At 37.8% G+C, this 22,714-nt stretch overlaps 1 protein-coding gene across 3 annotated transcripts in view; it reads right to left on the bottom strand.

Annotated features, from left to right (window-relative positions):
- The window catches only part of NDUFS4 (NADH:ubiquinone oxidoreductase subunit S4), a 124,343-nt gene that overhangs the window by 596 nt on the left and 101,033 nt on the right, over positions 1-22,714 (bottom strand). Inside the window, exon 6 of one of the 3 annotated variants that reach the window (XM_007195581.3) lies at positions 7,173-7,207. The exons of the other annotated variants lie outside the window; for them this stretch is intronic. Within the exon in view, the coding sequence (XP_007195643.1) occupies positions 7,206-7,207 (2 nt within the window). The 3' untranslated portion in view covers positions 7,173-7,205. The remainder of the gene's footprint in view (positions 1-7,172; positions 7,208-22,714) is intronic. 3 annotated transcript variants of the gene reach the window in all.

Here is a 22,714-nt window from a genome sequence, read left to right as displayed (position 1 = left end):
CTAAGAGCTGGTGCCTTTACAACGGTTTGGAGCTCACTTGAAGTGATACAGAGAAACATGTACAGAACTATCTATATAAATCAGAGTTAGGGGAGACCATAAGAGATTACTTGGTTGAGCTCCCTGGAGTTTGACAGGCTGATTAAACTCAAAAAGTTTTTCAACATTTGTTTCAAGGGCTGTCTACGTTAGAATCCCACTGAAGTATCTGATAACAGTGCAAATTCTTAGGCCTGACCAGAGATCCATTGGATCAGAATCTCTTGTGGGGACCTGGGAATCTGTACTTAATTATGCATAGAAATTTGAGTGCCACTGGTCTAAGCTGTCTGTTCCCTTCTGAGAGTTTATACCTTCTCTCCAAAGCCCTTCTCAGTGTTTTACAGTTTTCTTTTTTTGTTTTTTGTTTTTTTTAATTTTATTTATTTATTTTTGGCTGCCTTGGGTCTTCGTTGCTGTGCGCGGGCTTTCTCTAGTTGCAGCGAGCGGGGGCTGTTCTTCATTGAGGCACACGGGCTTCTCATTGCAGTGGCTTCTCTTGTTGTGGAGCACGGGCTCTAGGCATGCAGGCTTCAGTAGTTGTGGCACGTGGGCTCAGTAGTTGTGGCTCGCGGGCTCTAGAGCGCAGGCTCAGTAGTTGTGGCGCACAGGCTTAGTTGCTCCGTGGCATGTGGCATCTTCCCGGACCAGGGCTCGAACCCATGTCCCCTGCATTGGCAGGCGGATTCTTAACCACTGTGCCACCAGGGAAGTCCCCTGTTTTACAGTTTTGAAAGCTGGACTTATCTCTGTCGGCACCTTCTGCTTTAAGTACAGCTCTCCAGCTCTTCTAAGATGTGGAGACACACTGAATGAACGCACTCCTCCTTGGAAGTATAATTAAGTCAGTCATACTTTTATTCCCTAGTCCAAGCAACCTGTCTGTATAACTCACTTTTCCTCATTAGATCCATTTTCCATCTCTGTAATTTGTCATTCTTCTCTTCTGGAACTTTCTTCAAATAACTCATCTTGAAACATTTGATTCATGCTGAATCATGCAGTCATATATAAAATGTCCAAACTGAATACTGTAGTCTAATTAAGTAAGCTTCTTGATCTTGTGAGTTGTTATGAATTCTAGTGCCTCTAGGTGAGTATAGTATTTGCTACCACAAAGCTTACGTTTCAACAAGCCTTTTAGAATTCAATTTTGCCATAAGAGTGAAGCCTATGAAACTCAAATCATCAAAGTATACTGCTAGTATGCCTATTTCAGTGCCCAAAAAGGGGAAATAATTAATAACTCCACTGCTAGAACACTATCTTCAAAGAAAGCCCATTTGCTATAAGGAAATGGAGGAGGAATGCAAATGAAACAAATGGTTTAAAATACATCTTACTTTCACAGAACCCAAAATACTGGCATATTAACAAGTGGTTATTGGAATTTCAAAAAATTTACTAAAGAGCATAAGAATAGTACCTACTTCATAGGTTGTCGTGAGGATTAAGCAAGCTAATTCATGTAAAGTCCTGGCATTTATTAAGTTCTATGAGAAAGGTATTTTTCTAAAACCTTTATATGAATTAATACTAGTTCTTTTATATAACTGAGGAAACTGAGGCACAGAATGGTTAGGTAACTAGCACAAGGTCACTGAGCTAGGAAAGGGCAGAAGCAGGATTTGAACACAGTCTGATTCTGGAGCCTGTGCCTTAACTATACTCTATTGTTTCTTGTGGTTTATAGTAAGCACTTGATAAACGTTAAGCTATTATTTCTCCCTCAAGTTTGATTTGCAAATTCCTAGCAACTTATTTTCTATATGAAGTATTAATGTGAATAAAATTTGTCATATTGGAACCCATTAATTTTGAATTTATGATGCTTTGAATATAGTTAGGCATAATTTGGCCTAGTTATTAACTACAGAAAGGGGTTTTGGTAAGCAAATTATTACTGTGAACTAAGCATAATTTTAACATTATAAACTTCTCAAGCATTTCCTACATTAATCAGCAAGTGGTGCTGATAATTATAAAATACTCAATTCAGTAAAGCAGGTATAACAATAATATTTACTGAGCATTTGTTATACATTTAACAAATACTATCAATTGCCTTCTCTGTGTCAGGAACTGTTTAGACACCAGAGGTAAAGCAGTAAACAAAAAATCCCAAACTTCTTCAAGTCAGTAGGGGAGGAGAAGTTAATAAGTAAATGCATAGTATATTACGTGCTAATATAGTAAAACGTACAATTAAAAATATATATTATATACTAATGAGTACTAAAGAGAAAACATTTTAGAGAGGGCAGATAGGGGCACCTTCCGTCCCTGAGAAGATCACATTTGAGCAAAGACATAAAGGACATAAAGAGAGTTTAGTCATGTGGATGTCTGGAAAGAGAGCTTGAAGGCAAAAGGAACACAAGTACAAAGACCTCCATTCAGGAATGCGCCTGGTATTCTGTGTTCTAGGTCCTGCACTGAGTTTTAAAATTGAGTTCATAGGTTGCCTGGCTTATGAGGTAGGCATTATAAATACCCTGATTTTATATCTAATTATGAGGAAAAATAGAGAATATAGACAAGCAGCCTAAAGCCACATGGCTAATAAGTGGCAAAGCCTGGATTTTAATTCAGGTTAAGTCTATGTACCTAACCACCTCATAATAAAATGGCATTTCCCTGTAACTGCAATTTTTATCTATTTCACCCATCTCCTTTCAATCTGTGTGATTTCCTAACTTTTTTTTCTGTTTATTTTTGTAAATGAGTGGAAAAGACCGTTTTAAGAATCCCTGGAAAGTAAGGCTACGTCCTCCATATGTCCCCCCATAGTTGTGAAGAAAGGAAATCGTTTCTAGTGTGGATTCTATGTCTGGTTATTGTAATGATTACTGGTAAGTTACCCAAGACTCTGTGATCTTTTCTTGCCAAATGATGGGTGAGAGGACTTAACGTTCCCTCCCCGTCTGCCTCCCTACACACACTCTCCAGCCCAATAAAGACACTAAGAGGAACTGAAGAAGAAATGAGAAAGCACTTAGAAATATTTAGGAATTGGTATTATACACACACACACATACTTGATAATCACTCTCATTTACACAGTTAATCCTTCAATCACGAGGGAGAAAAAGAATTTTTTTTTTTACTGCATCAGAATGCAGACATAGCTCTATTATCTGTTCTGTCCATGGAGTCTGAAAACGCTGTCAGGGTCACTGCAATGTGAGAAGACTGGGGTTTTGTACACATAAAAGAACAACTGGTTTGGGTTTTCTCCTGGTAACTAAGGAGTGAGCTGACTCTTGGGAATTGTGAGCCAGATTATAGTTGCTGTTGATAGTGATAACAACAATAAATAGAAGTATCATTATAGGGATTGGAATGTGGATGGGCAAAGCACCCTGTGAAACAAACAGAAACACCCATGGAAGAAACCTGCGTTTGCTAACGGCATCCGTCTCTATGCTATTACTTTCTACTTTATCACAGCCACCAGTGATTTTTCTGCGGAAAACTCTGTTCCCAAAGCGACACAAGCAACTGTGTTTCTCTGATTAAGTAAAAGCAAAGAAGGGTATGAGGAAGTCTAATGACAATTCACAATAGAGACTGAAACTCAAGTCAGAGTCTACGTAAATCTCCCTTTGGATTTTTCAGCAGTTTTCTACTATGTAGGACTGACGTTACAATGAAAATTTGCCCTTTTCTGGAACCCTGTTAAGAACCTGACCACATTTCCAAGCATCCCTCTACAAAGTGTTTACCTTACAGTGCCTGGATGAACAAATTTACTGGTCCCACTAAAAACTTCATACCACAATCTTTCCCAAATTATTTTTTGTAATATTGTAGCAATATAAAGGCTACTGGGGCAAGCTGTAGCTTTAACTAAAAAGACAAGATACCTACAAGGGTAAAAGCACTTGAAAGGACATGGAACATTTGTACTTAATGAGTATGTTACATGAACTGTACTCATCTTTTCTACTTCCTATTTGAAACTTGTTCTTAGAAGGATAGAAGATAATATAACCTGCGGGAAATAAAACATAGACCTTTAAGAATGGAATCTTATTTGTGAAATGTTTAAATTTCCACAGGAATTTCTTTTTCAACCTGAAAATTTTTTTTTTTAAAGAAATAACTCAAACTTGAGTTTTTGAATGAGATTATGAAAGTGAGAACGCTTGCACTCTCTGAAGAATGCTTGTATAAAATCAAGGTGTAGTCTATGACAATGGTTTCATGTGTTGTTGTTCTGTTGTTCTGGTTGTTCTGAAAACCAGCCCTTGCTCCTCCCAGCTGTGCAACAGAAGAAGATCAAAGCAACTGAGTCTAAGGCAGCTGCCCAGGGATGGGGTAAAGCTCCTAGGGCTGCCGTCACTTCCCACTGAGGAGAGCAGCCATATGGCATGGATTAACCACAAATCCAACCAACGGCACCCAAATGATGAGAAGCTGACTCCCTTTGCTGTTTCACACACTGGAATGCTTTCACAAAGATATTTTGAACTTTAAGCCCTAGTATCAGAGAAATACCTCTGGCAAATGCTCCAATAAACTTAAAATGTGATCTGTGATATCCCATGCTCAATTTCTTTTTCAGAAATATGCCCATTTATTTTGTTGACCTCCAGATTGTGGCTGGGATATTCTACTTCCTATGATATGAATGTTTGGTGTAACCTTTTTAAATACTACCAAAAAACAAAAACAGAAAAGCCTCTGAACAAAACAAGACCCCAATAATTTATGAATTCCATGTATGAGACAAAAGAAAATCCCATTCATTTAAATTTACAGAACCATTTTATTTATGGTTCAGTAATGCAGAAATACAGAGAAACATTCATCAGTGTTTTTACTGCTTGTGAAATGTTACCTCTAGTAACCTTGGTTCAAGTCCTGTTAAAGGTCTTTCTCCTCCAATAACCTAATCGCAAACTCTGATAATATTTGGAAGTGAAGGGTTTAATGATTTTTCCTACTGTCCATTTGTGTACAAAGTAAGAACGATCACATAATTTGGCACAAACTGACATACCTGGCAGTCACTGCTCACAGAGGCATGGGATCAGAATAGCAAAGACTTTGAGAGGTATGCTGATACTTAGAAAGTTTCAAGATTCCCCACCAGGCCATGGACCTATACTATGCGCCTAGGTAAAAGCAAAGCATAAACTTAAAATATAATTTAAGGAAGGAAGGGGAGGAGGAAGAAAAGTAGCTTTACAGGCACTCATTTTAAAAGTACCTCGGGACTTCCCTGGTGGTCCAGTGGTTAAGCCTCTGCGCTTCCACTGCAGGAAGCGCCGGTTTGATCCCTGGTCGGGGAAATAAATAAGATCCTGCATGCCGCGTGATGTGGCCAAAAAAAAAAAAAAAAAAAAGTAACTCTATTTGAAATTCTCACATATCTAATATTTTGGGGGAGAGGAAGAGGTTCAGAATAATTTTAAAATATCTTAGATCTTCTTTTAGAAAATATTATAGAGGAGAAATGTATTTTGGATACACTGGCAAAGCAATTCTTTCCATGAAAATTATATAAGATGGATTAGCAACACCCTACACCTGCCACAGCTGCAAGACCAAAAAAAAACAAACAAACTTTTGATATGATAGTTAATGCCCCCTTAAATTTTATCTGTTCAAATAATATAGTTGCTATACAGTATTATTATTTTGGAGCCACATTATTCAGAATTTGCCACAAAACAAACTCGTTTGTGTTCCAAAAGTACATTTGAAAATCAGTCATTAGAAATTTACACCACATTTTTCTAGAGAACGAAACTATACAACAAAGGTAGATGTTCAAAAATCACTCAGATTTTGACATAATTGATCTGGGTGTGGTCTGTGTGTAGGGATCTCCAGAATCCTGTAGATTTCCAGAATCCTATATAACCCAAAATATACTAGAACCTCACTAAGCCACCATGTATAACACTATCTCTATGAGAAAAATTATTTCAGACTTCCAACAGGGAATCTAAGGAATTCATGTCTGTCTGTCTTTCTGTCTTTCTCCTTAGCAGCCAAACTGAACATTTCCCTAGCCACAAGACAGTCAGTACTGGGACTGGGGATTGGGAAGAAAGAATTCTGTAGAAAAAAAATTTGGTGCTTCAGTAGAGACTATGCAGTGTTTATAGAACAACAGATCATAGCTCTGTTTATCTTCTTTGAGTTACTTTGCAATTCCAAACGTTGTATGTACAAATAATCTTCATTATTCGCAGATTCTGTATTTTCAAATTCGCCTACTCACTAAAATTCATTTGTAAACCCCAAATGAATACTTGGGATGCTTCCATGGTCATTCATGACATGCACAGAGCAATGAAAATTTTGAGTCACCCAACACACATGCTCCAGCTGAGATCAAACAAGGTAATGCTCTGCCTTCTTGTGTCAGCTCTCACACTGTAAACAAGTATCCTTTTTGTAGTCTATTCACAGCCACGTTTTTTGCATGTTTGTGCTTCTTATGGGTAATTTCACTGTTTAGTGCTGGGTAGTGGTTTAGTGCTGTTTAGCGTTTCTAAGTGCAGGAAGGCTGTGATGTGCCGACTGGTGTTAGATAAGCGTCGTTCAGGCCTAAGGTATAATGCTGTTGACCATGAGTTCAATGTTCATGAATCAACAAGATACATTAAATAAGGTACTTTTAAACAGAAACACAGATAAAAACAAGATGGTGTATTGACTGGCTGACAAAATTTTGTGATCAGAGTCTCACAGGAATCATTTTCCCTAGGAGCAATATTTCAGTATTCATTAATTCAGTGTTTGTGGTGACTTTATAAAACATAACTACCATGAATAATGAGAAGCAACTGTACTTGATGGGTATATAAATTCTGTCCTGCCTGGTGACTCCCTAGGCCTTGGAAAAACCAGTTTTGTCTCTATTTGCAATTCATCTCATTCTTTCTACATAAATTTGTGTTGTACTGACTTTTCCTTTGAACTGGTTATAACGCCTGCCTGGCTCCCTTATTTCGTGAGTAAAATAAATTCTTCAACACATATTCACTTATATCTATATTAAATCATAATCTCATCTTTTTCAGGATATTCTTTTAACAATTTTGGAGGTCCTACTGAGATGCCCAATAGGTTCACCAACCAAAACCAAGTAAACTTCTTCACCAGAAGTTGTGTACCTTATTTTAAGTTCAGGCATATCTTTTCTTGGCTTCTGAAAGTAAGAGAGAGAACTTTGCTGATTCTCATTTTTCAAATTTCAATGTTGTTCTCTACTAATTTGGGGAACTGATTTTAAGGTCTGATCATTTAATGACTCCTTTAAAATGGATTAGTGGGGACTTCCCTGGTGGCTCAGTGGTTAAGAATCTGCCTGCCAATGTAGGGGACACGGGTTTGATCCCTGGTCTGGGAAGATCCCACATGCCATGGAGCAACTAAGCCCATGCACCGCAACTACTGAGCCCCTGTGCTGCAACTACTGAAGCCCACGTGCCTAGAGCCCATGCTCCGCAACAAGAGAAGCCACCACAATGAGAAGCCCACGCACCACAACAAAGAGTAGCCCCCGCTCACCACAACTAGAGAAAGCCCGCACACAGCAACAAAGACCCAACGCAGCCAAAAATAAATAAAAAATAATAATAATAAAAAAATTTTTTTTAGTTAATTAAAAAAAAATAAAATAGATGAATGGCTTTAGAAATCCATTCTCAGATGAGAAAAGACAGAAAATCTGGTTTGTTAGTCCTTTCTATTTGAGGTCAAATAAATGAAAAAAGTTGTAATCACTGAGTACAGAACAGCTCTTTAGTGTGGACCAGTGAATATTAAAATTCTATGTGTACTATTAACCCATGGCTGAAATTTCAGAATTGAAATTATAAGTTCTTTATGTGACTATGTGTCTGTCTACATAACCTATTAATTCAGAAATGCCTTTACTTCTCATTATGTGTGTGGCTAATGTTTTTCTACCTCCAGATGGAATTAATGAATTAGATTATAAAATATCTTTAAGGGGCTCTGTTCTGACTGGGTATAGAGAAAATATGTGCTTGTATAAGTGGAATATTCCTAAAATGAGGAAACTGAATTTCTAATACCTTGAATGTGCTAGGTTTAAAAAGTATTCTTATAGGACCTAACAAACATTTAAGAATTCAAATTCAGGTAATATAGGTAAATTTTGGCAAATGGCAAATTTAATTTTTGTTTAATAAAAACAGCTATGTTTTCTCTAATATATCAGTGTTAAATATAACACAAGCATAGATTTTTATTCTACCTGAATACGTTCTTTCTAAACTTATACAAGTTTTCTGATCAAATAAGCTACCATTACTTCTGTTCAATGTTTTACAATCCTGCAAAATGTAAATTTGTGTTTATCTACAATGATTAGTTATTCTAACAATTTTATTTCAACACTAATTACATTTTGCAATATGTCACCTTTAAAATTAATTTCCAGGATCTTTAGGTAACCTAAAACCTTAAATGATATTAATGAATATTTATTAGATACCTAGATAATTTCTACAATAAAATACTGAACAATTGATTACTAAGCAAAAATTTAAATTTATGTACTTTTGCTTCTTTTATATGCTACAGGGAGGCTGTATCTTTGGTTTGTTAAGGGACACGTTCATTTCTGCCACTTGGATAAGTTGGACTATAAGGAATGCACGCGGAAGATGGCTTACTAGGAGGACGTGGAATTTGCGTCTCCTCACAACTAGGGCACCTACCAGACACCAGTGGGGGAACACAGTCACCTAAGGGGACGGGAGGAACCCCCAGCAACCGGGTACGACGTGGGGAGTAAAGGGGGAGGAGAAGTGGAGGGGGGGATGGGACTGGCACCCCTGAGGGGGGGCTGGGGGAGGGGAAGGGATCCCATGCCTGAAGGGGGAAATTGGTGAACCATTAGGAGGGCAGAGGATCAAAACGGAGCATGGCCAGATTTCCCCTGCCCACCTGGATCCCCAGGAACCTGTTGAGATCCTGGGCCGAATTCTCTGCCCAACTAGGCCCCCTCCAGCTGCCTGGGTCCTGAGGGAACGGGAGGGGGGGGGGTGCAAAAGTAAAGGCCGGACCTCTGGGACCGGCACCCCTGAGGGGTGGCTGGGGGAGAGGAGTTCCTACACCCAGTGGGACCCACCCACAGTTAGAGGTCCAGTGGTGACAGGGGAGACCCTGGGGGAGATGGTGGGGGAGGAGTGTGAAAGAATGTAAAGGAACACAGCCAGGGCTTCCCCTTGTCACTTAGGCACCAGGAAGCCTGTTGGGCTCCTGCGCCTAATCCTCTGCCCTCAGAGCCCCCCTCCTGCTGTGCAGAGCCCAAGCCCACCCCTACACCCCCACCCAGGGCCCTAACTCTACACTCGGAGAACCCCTCCAATGCGCTGGGCCTAAACCCCACCCACACACCCTCATCCAGGGCCTTACCTCCAAACCCCAGAACTCCACACTCAAGAGGCCCTTCCTTTCCACTTGCTGCCTCTCCCCTTCCCGGCAGGTCCTAAGCAGAGGCCCTGCCCCATGCTTAAACATCGCCCCACCTAGGCCACGCCCCCAGGGCCCTTCCCAGCTATGTGGGTACTGAGCCTAGGACCTGCCCCACCCTAAACCCTGCCCCTGCCTAAGTTCCACCCCCTGCCTAAGCTCTGCCCTCATAGCCAAGGGTTTTTTCTTTTCTTTTCTTTTTTCCTCTTTTAGATTGGAGGTCTGTTTTACCTTGTTGATTCATTCTTTTATATCTTTATTTTTCCTAATCTTTTATTTTTCTAATTTTATTTTATTCTTTATACTTTGTAAATGATCTCTCCTTTTGGCTTGTTCCCCACGCCCCACCCCCTTTTTTGTTGTTTTCTTTTTTTCTGCTGTGGTTTTATTTTACCTTGTTGCAGTTGTTTCAATTATAGTTTTATTTTTCCTAATATATTTTTTATCTTTCTAATTCTATTTTCTTTTTTATTCTTTGACATTGTACTGCTCCTTGTTTCCCTCCCTCCCTCCTTCCTTCCTTCCTTTTTTATTGTGCCATAAAGCTTGCGGGATCTTGGTTCCCAGGCCGGAGGTCAGGCTTGAGCTCCTTTGGTGGGAGCTCTGAGTCAAAACCACTGGACTAACAGAGAACCTCAGACCCCAGGGAATATCAGTCAGAGTGAGGCCTCCTGGAGGTCCTCATCTCAGCACTAAGAACCAACTCTATCTAACTAACTACCTGCAAACTCCAGTGCTGGACGTCTCAGGCCAAACAACCAGTAAGAGAAGAATACAGCACCACCAATCAAAACAAACAAAAAAAATTAAACAATAAAAAAATATGTTACAGACGAATGAGCAAGGTAAAAACCTCCAAGACCAAATAAATGAAGAAGAAATAGGCAACCTACTTGAAAAAGAATTCAGAGTAATGACAGTAAAGATGAGCCAAAATCTCAGAAACAGAATGGAGAAAATACAAGAAACATTTAACAAGGGCCTAGAAGAACTAAAGAGCAAACAAACAGTGATGAACAACACAATTACTGAAATTAAGAATACTCTAGAAGGAATCAATAACAGAATAACTGAGGCAGAAGAATGAATAAGTGAGCAGGATGATAAAATGGTGGAAATAACTGCCAGGGAGCAGAATAAAGAAAAAAGAATGAAAAGAATTGAACACAATTTCAGAGACCTCTGGGAGAGCAGTAAATGCACCAACATTTGAATTATAGGGTTCCCAGAAGGAGAAGAGAAAAAGAAAGGGACTGAGAAAATATTTGAAGAGATTATAGTTGAAAACTTCCCTAATATGGGAAAGGAAATAGCCAATCAAGTCCAGGAAGCGCAGAGAGTCCCATACAGGATAAATCCAAGGATAAACGAGCCAACACACATATTAATCAAACTATCAAAAATTAAATACACAGAAAAAATATTAAAAACAGCAAGAAGAACAACAAATGACATACAAGGAAATCCCCACAAAGTTAACAACTGATTTTTCAGCAGAGACTCTGCAAGCCAGAAGGGAGTGGCAGGACATATTTAAAGTGATGAAAGGAAAAACCTACAACAAAGATTACTCTACCCAGAAAAGGTCTCATTCAGATTCGATGGAGAAATTAAAACCTTTACAGATAAGCAAAAGTTAAGAGAATTCAGCACCACCAAACCAGCTTTACAACAAATGCTAAAGGAACTTCTCTAGGCAGGAAACACAAGAGAAAGAAAAGACCTACAATAAAAAACCCAAAACAATTACGAAAATGGTAATAGGAACATACATATGGATAATTACCTTAAATGTAAATGGTTAAATGCTCCAACCAAAAGACACAGACTGGCTGAATGGATACAAAAACAAGACCCGTATATATGCTGTCTACAAGAGACCCACTTCAGACCTAGGAAAACATACAGACTGAAAGTGAGGGGATGGAAAAAGATATTCCATGAAAATGGAAATCAAAAGAAAGCTGGAGTAGCAATTCTCATATCAGACAAAATAGACTTTAAAATAAAGACTATTACAAGAGGCTAAGAAGGACACTACATAATGATCAAGGGATCAATCCCAAAAGAAGATATAACAAATGTAAATATTTATGCACCCAACATAGGAGCACCTCAATAAATAAGGCAAATGCTAACAGCCATAAAAGGGGAAATAGACAGTAACACAATAGTAGGGGACTTTCACACCCCGCTTTCACCAATGGACGGATAATCCAAAATGAAAATAAATAAGCAAACACAAGCTTTCAATGACACATTAAACAAGATGGACTTAACTGATATTTATAGGACATTCCATCCAAAAACAACAGAATACACTTTCTTCTCAAGTGCTCGTGGAACATTCTCCAGGGTAGATCATAGCTTGGGACACAAATCAAGCCTTGGTAAATTTAGGAAACTTGAAAACAAGTATCTTTTCTGACTACAACACTATGAGACTTGATATCAATTACAGGAAAAAAACTGTAAAAAAATACAAACACATGGAGGCTAAACAACACACTACTAAATAACCAAGAGATCACTGAAGAAATCAAAGAGGAAATCAAAAAATATCTAGAAACAAATGACAATGAAAACACGATAACCCAAAACCTATGGGATGCAGCAAAAGCAGTTCTAAGAGAGAAGTTTATAGCAATACAATCCTACCTCAAGAAACAAGAAACATCTCAAACAAACAACCTAAACTTACACCTAAAGCAATTAGAGAAAGAACAACAAAAAAACCCCAAAGTTAGCAGAAGGAAAGAAATCATAAAGATCAGATCAGAAATAAATGAAAAAGAAATGAAGGAAACAATAGCAAAGATCAATAAAACTAAAAGCTGGTTCTTTGAGAAGATAAACAAAATTGATAAACCATTAGCCAGACTCATCAAGGAAAAAAGGAAGAAGACTCAAATCAACAGAATTAGAAATGAAAAAGAAGTAACAACTGACACTGCAAAAATACAAAGGATCATTAGAGATTACAATAAGCAACTATATGCCAAGAAAATGGACAATCTGGAAGAAATGGCCAAATTCTTAGAAAAGCACAATCTTCCGAGACTGAACCAGGAAGAAATAGAAAATATAAACAGACCAATCACAAGCACTGAAATTGAAACTGATTAAGAATCTTCCAACAGGGCTTCCCTGGTGGCGCAGTGGTTGAGAATCTGCCTGCCAATGCAGGGGACATGGGTTCGAGCCCTGGTCTGGGAAGATCCCACATGCTGCGGAGCAACTAGGCCCATGAGCCACAACTACTGAGCCTCCGCGTCTGGAGACTGTACTCCGCAACAAGAGAGGCCGCGATAGTGAGAGGCCTGCACGCCACGATGAAGAGTGGCCCCCGCTTGCCACAATTAAAGAAAGCCCTCGCACAGAAACAAAGACCCAACACGGCCAAAAATTAAAAAAATTAAAAAATTTTAAAAAGCAATATTTAAAAAAAAAAAAATCTTCCAACAAACAAAAGCCCAGGACCAGATGGCTTCACAGGCGAATTCTATCAAACATTTAGAGAAGAGCTAACACCTATCCTTCTCAAACTCTTCCAAAATATAGCAGAGGGAGGAACACTCCCAAACTCATTCTATGAGGCCACCATCACCCTGATACCAAAACCAGACAAAGATGTCACAAAGAGAGAAAACTACAGGCCAATATCACTGATAAACATAGATGCAAAAATGCTCAACAAAATACTAGCAGACAGAATCTGACAGCACATTAAAAGGATCATACACCATGATCAAGTGGGGTGTATCCCAGGAATGCAAGGATTCTTCAATACATGCAAATCAATGTGATACACCATATTAACAAATTGAGTATAAAAACCATATGATCATCTCAATAGATGGAGAAAAAGCTTTTGACAAAATTCAACACCCATTTATGATAAAAAAAACTCTCTAGAAAGAAGGCATACAGGGAACCTACTTTGACATAATAAAGGCCATATATGATAAACCTACAGCCAACATCATTCTCAATGGTGAAAAACTGAAACCATTTCCACTAAGATCAGGAAAAAGACAAGGTTGCCCACTCTCACCGCTATTATTCAACATAGTTTTGGAAGTTTTAGTCACTGCAGTCAGAGAAGAAAAAGAATCCAAGTCGGAAAAGAAGAAGTAAAACTGTCACTCTTTGCAGATGACATGATACTATACATAGAGAATCCTAAAGATGCTACCAGAAAACTACTAGACCTAATCAGTGAATGTGGTAAAGTAGCAGGATTCAAAATTAATGCACAGAAATCTCTTGCATTCCTATATACTAATGATGAAAAATCTGAAAGAGAAATTAAGGAAACACTCCCATTTACCATTACAACAAAAAGAATAAAGTACCTAGGAATAAACCTACCTAAGGAGACAAAAGACCTGTATGCAGAAAACTATATGGTACTGATGAAAGAAATTAAAGATGATACAAACGGATGGAAAGGTATACTATATTCTTGGATTGGAAGAATCAATATTGTGAAAATGACTACACTACCTAAAGCAATCTACAGATTCAGTGCAATCCCTATCAAACTACCAATGGCATTTTTCACAGAACTAGAACTAAAAATTTCATAATTTGTATGGAAACACAAAAGACCCCGAATAGCCAAAGCAATCTTGAGAAAGAAAAACGGAGCTGGAAGAATCAGGCTCCCGGACTTCAGACTAAACTACAAAGCTACAGTAATCAAGACAGTATGGTACTGGCACAAAAACAGAAATACAGATCAATGGAACAGGATAGAAAGCCCAGAGACAAACCCACGCACATATGGCCACCTTATCTTTGATAAAGGAGGCAAGAATATACAATGGAGAAAACACAGCCTCTTCAATAAGTGGTGCTGGGAAAACTGGACAGCTACATGTAAAAGAATGAAATTAGAACACTTCTAACACCATACACAAAAATAAACTCAAAATGGATTAAAGACCTAAATGTAAGGCCAGACACTCTAAAACTCTTAGAGGAAAAAACAGGCAGAACACTCCATGACATAAATCACAGCAAGATCCTTTTTGACCCACCTCCTAGAGAAATGGAAATAAAAACAAAAATAAACAACTGGGACCTAATGAAACTTAAAAGCTTTTGCACAGCAAAGGAAACCATAAACAAGATGAAAAGACAATCCTCAGAATGGGAGAAAATATTTCAAATGAAGCAACTGACAAAGGATTGATCTCCAAAATACACAAGCAGCTCATGCAGCTCAATATCAACAAAACAAGCAACCCAATCCAAAAATGGGCAGAAGACCTAAATAGACATTTTCCCAAAGATATAAAGCTTGCAACAAACACATGAAAGGATGCTCAACATCACTAATCATTAGAGAAATGCAAATCAAAACTACAATGAGGTATCACCTCACACCAGTCAGAATGGCCATGAAAAAATTTACAAACAATAAATGCTGGAGAGGGTGTGGAGAAAAGGGAACCCTCCTGCACTGTTCGTGGGAATTTAAATTGATACAGCCACTATGGAGAACAGTATGGAAGTTCCTTAAAAAACTAAAAATAGAACTACCATATGACCCAGCAGTCCCACTACTGGGCATATACCCTGAGAAAACCATAATTCAAAAAGAGTCATGTACCACAGTTTTCACTGCAGCACTGTTTACAATAGCCAGGATATGGAAGCAACCTAAGTGTCCATCAACAGATGCATGGATAAAGAAGATGTGGCACATATATACAATGGAATATTACTCAGCCATAAAAAGAAATGAAATTGAGTTATTTGTAGTGAGGTGGATGGACCTAGAGTCTGTCATACAGAGTGAAGTAAGTCAGAAAGAGAAAAACAAATACTGTATGCTAACACATATATGTGGAGTCTTAAAAAAAAATGGTTCTGATGAACCTAGGGGCAGGACAGGAATAAAGACACAGACGTAGAGAATGGACTTGAGGACACGGGGAGGGGGAAGGGTAAGCTGGGATGAAGTGAGAGAGTGGCATGGACATATATACACTACCAAACGTAAAATAGATAGCTAGTGGGAAGCAGCCACATAGCACAGGGAGATCAGCTTGGTGCTTTGTGACCACCTAGAGGGGTGGGATAGGGAGGGTGGGAGAGAGATGCAAGAGGGAGGGGATATGGGGATATATGTATGCATATAGCTGATTCACTTTGTTATACAGCAGAAACTAACACAACACTGTAAAGCAATTATACTCCAATAAAGATGTTAAAAAAAAAAGAATGCACACAGTTGTAGAAAGTTGTGTTATGTGTATTAATGACCTTTGCTTATCTACTAAAATGCTGGTGTGCAAGAGTTTTCAACTTATGTCTGTTTTCTCTATGAAATCAAAGTAACTTTCATCAAAAGATAGAATTAATATACACAAATGAAATTCCACTGGGAGTGATGGTGGTAAAGGGTATAACTTTGTATGCAAGGTTATGAGATGTGTTTTTGTTTACCAAGGGGAAAAGAGAATAGTTAGGTCCTAAAGTAAAATGGCTGTTCCAGAATGAGAAAGAGAATCATGAAGGACAAAACCTGAATGGGTACATAAAGTTATGTAAGATTTGGAAAAAGTAAATTTTATTTGCCTTAGATTACAGTATGTCTGGAAAATAAGTCTGAAAAGCTATGATATGTGTTAAAATCCTTGCAAAGTCTGCTCCATTTTGATGGGCTTGTTTCATTAGTTTACTGTTTATTGCCTTCACCTACAAAATGAAGGGTTATTCTTTTTGTCTAATCTGCCAGATTGCAAAGATTCTGTGGTTTAAGAGAATAACTTTATATGCTTTATGTTGACTTTAAGTACTTGATGACTTATGTTAAGAGCTCAGGTTCTTCACAGTTATGCTAACTTCTATGTTTATAAGTTTAATTGTCACTTTGACATGAGCAGTCAAATACTGTTTCTCAGGCACCTATGATTCTATTTCCTAAATGTTCAAATCTATTGAAAATGTTTTATTTTTGCCTCCCACAAATCAAATCCTAAATGTAAAATAAAATATTCAGCGTATCTTTGCACCTAAAACTATCTTTGTGATTTTCCACAGGCCCTCTGGGGAATCTCAAAGATGTGTGCTTTCAACTTTGTAAAAAGAGAAGTGCTAGAAACAATTAGATTTATTTGATATGTTACTATTGATAGCTACATTGGAAGAGCTGTCAAGTCAGAAGAGACGCTTAACCATCCTGAGGTTAAATCTGTATGGCTAAAATGTTATTAATATAAGTATTTTAGGGCTTCCCTGGTGGCGCAGTGGTTGAGAATCTGCCTGCTAATGCAGGGGACACGGGTTCGAGCCCTGGTCTGGGAAGATCCCACATGCCGCGGAGCAGCTGGGCCCGTGAGCCACAATTGCTGAGCCTGCGCGTCTGGAGCCTGTGCCCCGCGACGGGAGGGGCTGCGATAGAGAAAGGCCCGTGCACCGCGATGAAGAGCGGTCCCCGCACCGCGATGAAGAGTGGCCCCCGCTTGCCGCAACTGGAGAAAGCCCTCGCACGAACCGAAGACCCAACACAGCCAAAAATAAATAAATAAATAAATAAATAAATAAGAAAATCCTTTTAAAAAAAAAAAATATAAGTATTTTACAAATTGTATGCTATATGCTAAGTATAGAGATTTGTCAATACCCTCACTGTCTATGATAGGTTTTATTTATCTGATCTCTGGTGCTGCTTTGCCTGATATCAGAAAACAGTATAGGTTATCAGTCACAATTTCAGTTAATTTTAAAAACATTAACTTGGTTGCATCTTTACTTCTTTAGTTTAGATCTTTTATCTTTAGGCCACTATATGTCAACTAGGAATCCATACCGCATATCTATGGAGTTTTATTAATATACAGATGTTTAGGACCTACCTTAGACTTATTGGATTCTTTTACTTGATATATTTTTTGACATATTCTTACTATATGTTTGGTATAGTCATGGTATATTATGTCTCAGGATTACTTTGTCTTAATATTTTTTTCTCTGTAAAGAGTACATTCATCTATTTTCATAAATTAGATGAACAGTCACTGTCTTCTTTGAAAATAGGCTTACCTATTGTGTACAGATATTTTGTCTGTAACATTTTTTGGAATGCCTTTAAATTGCATTATTCTTGTTATTAACTCCTATCATATATTTCACTTTTGAAATTTATCTGTAGTGTTAACTACATCCATTTTAAGTCTTTAATCATTTATGGAAAGATTGTTAAATTTTAACTCTACTGCTTCCCCTAAGAGTTCCTGCAAACAGCTACAGGCAGAGAGCTTTATCTTCAACAATGAAAGACTGTCTCAAAGCCCTGTGAAGAATATGTATAGGCTTCTGATGGCATCACTTAAACAATTATAAGACCATATCAGTGGACTCAGTCAAAATTTCCAGAACTCTAGTTAAGAAGCAGATACATTTATGATCCAGCAAAACAAGAATTAGTTATACAGGACTGAAAAAATTGATGAGAGATAATTCTATGGTTTGGGGGAGAATATTTTTGATATTGTTTTAACGTTCTATTTTCTAGACATATCAGGAAGTTCTTTCCCTCTCCTCTTGAGGTATCTATAACTCATTACAATTTAACAGAAACAATGGTTATGCAACCAAGGCCTTACCTGGAATGACATATTATTTGAGAATGATGCTCGTTTACTCAGGTATGACCAGACATTTGTAAGGAACTAAAGTTGACTTTATGGAGCCAATGCTTCCAAAGTCCTTCCATGGCACTAGGGCTTATGAAGTTCCCTAAGGTATTAAGGAACCTTAGGATATTTTTGGGACATTGAGAAGGGAGGAATTTGCCCAATTTAATAGGTACTGCAGGAGAAATCTGGTGGCAAGTTATTGGCTTGGCTTCCTAGTCTTAAAAGGGTTTGAAAAATCCAATTTGAGATTCCTTATGAAATTTTCAGCAAAGCAAACGTAAGAAAGCTTATGTGGTAAAGAGGAGTAGACTATGCCATTCCAAAATATGCCTCTTTGGCAATAAGGATTATCTTGAGCTGGTTATTTTTAAGAATGAGTAAACACAGGAAATCTCTGAAAACAGAGAAGTTGCCCTTTTCTGAGGGACATTTACATTTATAAGGGAAATTTCCATTTGTAAGGTGTCTCCTCTGTAGCAGGAGGAGAAAGGATGACTAAAACTCTAGAAACTTATCAATGGAGAAGGCTTGAACTTAAATCTGCATAACAACCATACCCTTGTTTATGATACTTTGCCTGATAACCTCCCATAACTCACTCCCCACCCACAATATCTCTTGTCTTTAACTGAAGACAGTATTTAAGGACTAAGAATTAAATTGACATGAGATAGATGAACAGGAGAAAATCAAACAGAAGTTTCATAACATATATACATAGGAGAGACCCAGCAGAAGTAAGTAATTAAAAACTGCCAAAGCCCTCACCTTAAATACCATCCTCAGCTAAAGACAAAAGAGAACACTGAGGATAAGGAAAGTCAATTCTGTGAGATCACCAGGAAAAAAACAGTAAACAAGGGTGAGATTGTTATGCAGATTTAAGTCATTGCCTTCTCCACTGATAAGAGTTTCGGGAGATAAGGTCATCCCCCTCTTTCAGGTACATCCAGGGAGATACACTTAGAAATCGAGATTTCCCTTATAAATGTAAATGCTTATTACAAAAGGGTAACTCCTACTTTCCTCCAAGTATGCAGTTTCTTAGAAAATAATCAGCTTAAAATAATTAATATGCCAAAGAAACATATTTTGGGGTGGCAAATTCTGCTCCCCTACAGAGTAAAATAAATCCTTTAACAAGCATTTTATGTCTATATGAGAGTCATAATTCTTACTTTTGTTTTGAAAGTTGTCTTTTCTTGTTTGTTTTATTTTTTTGAAAGTTGTTTTTTTAATAATAGATATATGGATGTGAGGTTGAGACCCTCATTACAAGGTTTAAATTAGGCGGAAATCCAGACCTTGCTGATGGTGTCCACTTCTGGGGTAATTCTACGTTCTGGGCTGCAACTCCAATTATCTCTTTATTTTCCTGAATCCAGGGCCTAACCTGTCTGCTTCCTTAGTTGCTTCGCACACTTCTATTACTTCAGAGGTGGGTTTTCCTCCCCAAGAGACCACTACAGCAGTTTCAATGCTTATTCTCTGTCCTCCTATTCCTGAAGGAAACCCTCCTCTATTTTGAGAATTTCAAAGAGTTTTTACAGCTAACAGCAATGAGAAAAACACAGGGGGTAAAATGACATACCAGAGGAAACTCACAAAGTTTCAAATCAGATCAAATGGGGGTGGGGTGGGGGGAAGCCATTCTGGTTCCATTAGCATGTAAATGGTAGTAGATCCTAGCTTGCTATGGAAATTTTCCACAGCTTCTACCTCCTCTCTCAAGGATGCAGCTTCCTTCTCCTCCCCCACCCTTTGACTCCAACATGAAACAAGAAAAGACAAAAGCCACACGGGTGAGAAAGGTGGGTCTTTTCTGTACGCAAAGAACTAAAATAAGGTTCATCTACATTTCAGAGGAAACCTCAGATAACCTTTCTTTGTAAAAAGAAAAAGCATCTTTGAAGAGTTCCTCTGGAATATATGCTGCATTCACAGGGGGACCTTTAGGATGAGGAGGATGAGGCTCTGGAGTTAAAACCCAAAGACACAGGGGTATTTGTAATTTACTTTGTGTATGTTGGGGGAGGGAGAAGAGGTGGGAAGCAGGGGGAAAAAGAAGCCATGGGAAAGCATTCAGCCTTTTCTTCTGTCCCACTCCCCAGTTCACAGAACCAGCCTTCCACAGGAAGTGAGGTATGGTGAGAAGGGAGACCTAGGCAAAAAAGAGGAGCAGAGAGGTAGTTGCCGGAATTATCAATAGCAGGAAGAAGAAAACTTTTAGTCTTAGAGATGAGGGCATTCTTAGGTAAAAAGATGGACTTACTTACACAATGCCTTATTTGATTAAGAAATTGAAAATAGGTGATTAACATGGGTTTTATGATGTAATATAGGTCTCTTTTAGCTATTTTATTTCACTATTATATGTAATGTAAGAGTTTACATTTATCCTTGATTGATATTGGGTAAGAGTGTCTGAAGAACAGAACTGCATTTCTTTTAATTTTTAAAAAATTTTATTTTATTTTTTGGTCAAGCAGTGCAACTTGTGGGATCTTAGTTCCCCAACCAGGGATTGAACCCAGGCCCTCGGCAGTGAAAGTGCTGAGTCCTAACCACTGGACTACCAGGGAATTCCCTCCATTTCTTAAGTAATAAAGTGTGAACTTTTCAAAATTGGGTAAGTTTTCCTGTTTTTTTTTATATTCACCATAGAATATATATTAATGAAATACTTAGAAATGTGTATAATGAATGTCTTGTATAGCTTGAAGTATTCTAGATTAGTGCTGTCCAACAGAAACATAATGTGAACCATAAATATGATTTTAAATTATCTAGGAGCAACATTTTAAAAAATGACTAAAAAGAAACAGGTAAGCCTTTAGTCATTTTTTTTCCTAGCCCAATACATATCTGAAATATTATCATTTTAATATGTAATCAATATAAAAATTAGATATTTAATGCTTTTTTTATACCAAGTCGCTGAAATCCAATGTATATTTTACACTTAACAGCACACCTCAATTCCAACTAAACACATTTCAAGTGCTACACAGCCACGTGTGCCTACCATACTGGACAGTGCACATCTAGATGACTGATTTTTTAAGATCTACCAGCAGCATAGAATCATACAGGAAACACTGCACTTGGAACCTAGAAACTTGGGCCCTATCAGCTGGGAGCTATGTGATGGATACTGATCTTGTTTTATTAACTTCTCTAGGTCTCAGTATCCTTTAAAAAGAAAAGTTTAGAACAAATAGCATACAGCTTGGAAATAACTCTAAAGTTATGAAATAATCATCTTAAGTACACTGGAATATACTTTAGGGTACTAACTCTTAAACTAAGGATAAGCTTCAAATTAACTTCACAGAAAAACGTTTATTGGTTGCATTTTACAAACACACTAAAATATAAGAAATTGCTAATCATTCTACTATAATTTCTACTATAATTTTGTTTCTTCAGGTTTCTAGTTAGAGGGAATTAACAGTTCTTCTAAAAGATAGAACAAGTAGCCAAATTAATTTTAAGTGACTTAAGGAAAAGTTTAAAACATGATCTGGAGAATAATTTATAACATCACTAAATATACTGTTGAATTTACATCATAATTTATAACATCACTAAATATACTGTTGAATTTACCAATTTTTATCGAGCACATCAAAAGATGAAGATGAATGAGACTGGGTGTTTTCCCTGGTAGGTGCTTATAATTCAGTAAGCAGGGTCCCCAGAACCTAGCCACCACTGCTGGCATACGACAGGGTACTTAACATATGTATGATTGAATGCAATACAAAAGAAGTAAAATACAATACCATACTATAAGAGCTGTAAGAAAGGAACAAATCATTGTGCAAGTTAAAAGGAAGAGAGAGCACATCTATTTGGAGGTGGGAGATGGAGGTGGGAAAGGGAAATAAGAAAAGGGATCAGGAAGGAGATAACATTTAAAATGTATTTTGAAGACTAGGTTGGAGCTCACAGGCAGGAAAAAAGGAGAGAAAGGGAACAGAATGAGGAAGAGGTTATAGAAGGAAGAAACTAAAGCAGGCTTGGGGATAAGGGCAGGAAGAAGAGCTGAGGCATAGTAAGATAAAGTTAGGTTAGTACTTGAGTGATAATTCAAGTTCTTCACAATATAAGCACTAACTTATCAGTTGAGAAGTATATCTATTAAGCACAGGCCTTTTGAAGTGTCTGAATAGAGTATTTTGGATTTATAAAAATGTCAGGGAAGAAAGGGTCTCAGTATTGAGGGAATACATATAATTGTTTAGACGAGGGGTCAGGAAATATTTTCTGTAAGTGGCCAAGTAGAAAATATTTTTAGACTTTGGGGGCCATAAGCTCTCTATTACAACTATTTAATTCTACTATTATAGCTGAAAAGAGGTCATAGACACTACATGAATGAACATACCTGTGTTCAAATAAAACTTACCCCCTTATAAGTATGTGGCCTTGTTAATGTTATAATATCTCTAAAACCTTAGCTTCCTTGAACTGTAAAATGGGAATAACTGTTCTTGCTTCATAGAGTTGTAGTGAGAATTTAAATTAGAATGAAAAGCACTTAGCATAGTGACTAG

The sequence above is a fragment of the Balaenoptera acutorostrata genome, chromosome 2, assembly GCF_949987535.1.
Source record: "Balaenoptera acutorostrata chromosome 2, mBalAcu1.1, whole genome shotgun sequence".
In the NCBI taxonomy this organism is placed as follows: Eukaryota; Metazoa; Chordata; class Mammalia; order Artiodactyla; family Balaenopteridae; genus Balaenoptera; species Balaenoptera acutorostrata.
Note: the sequence above shows the minus strand (reverse complement) of the source record. Positions and strands in the feature narration are given on the sequence as shown.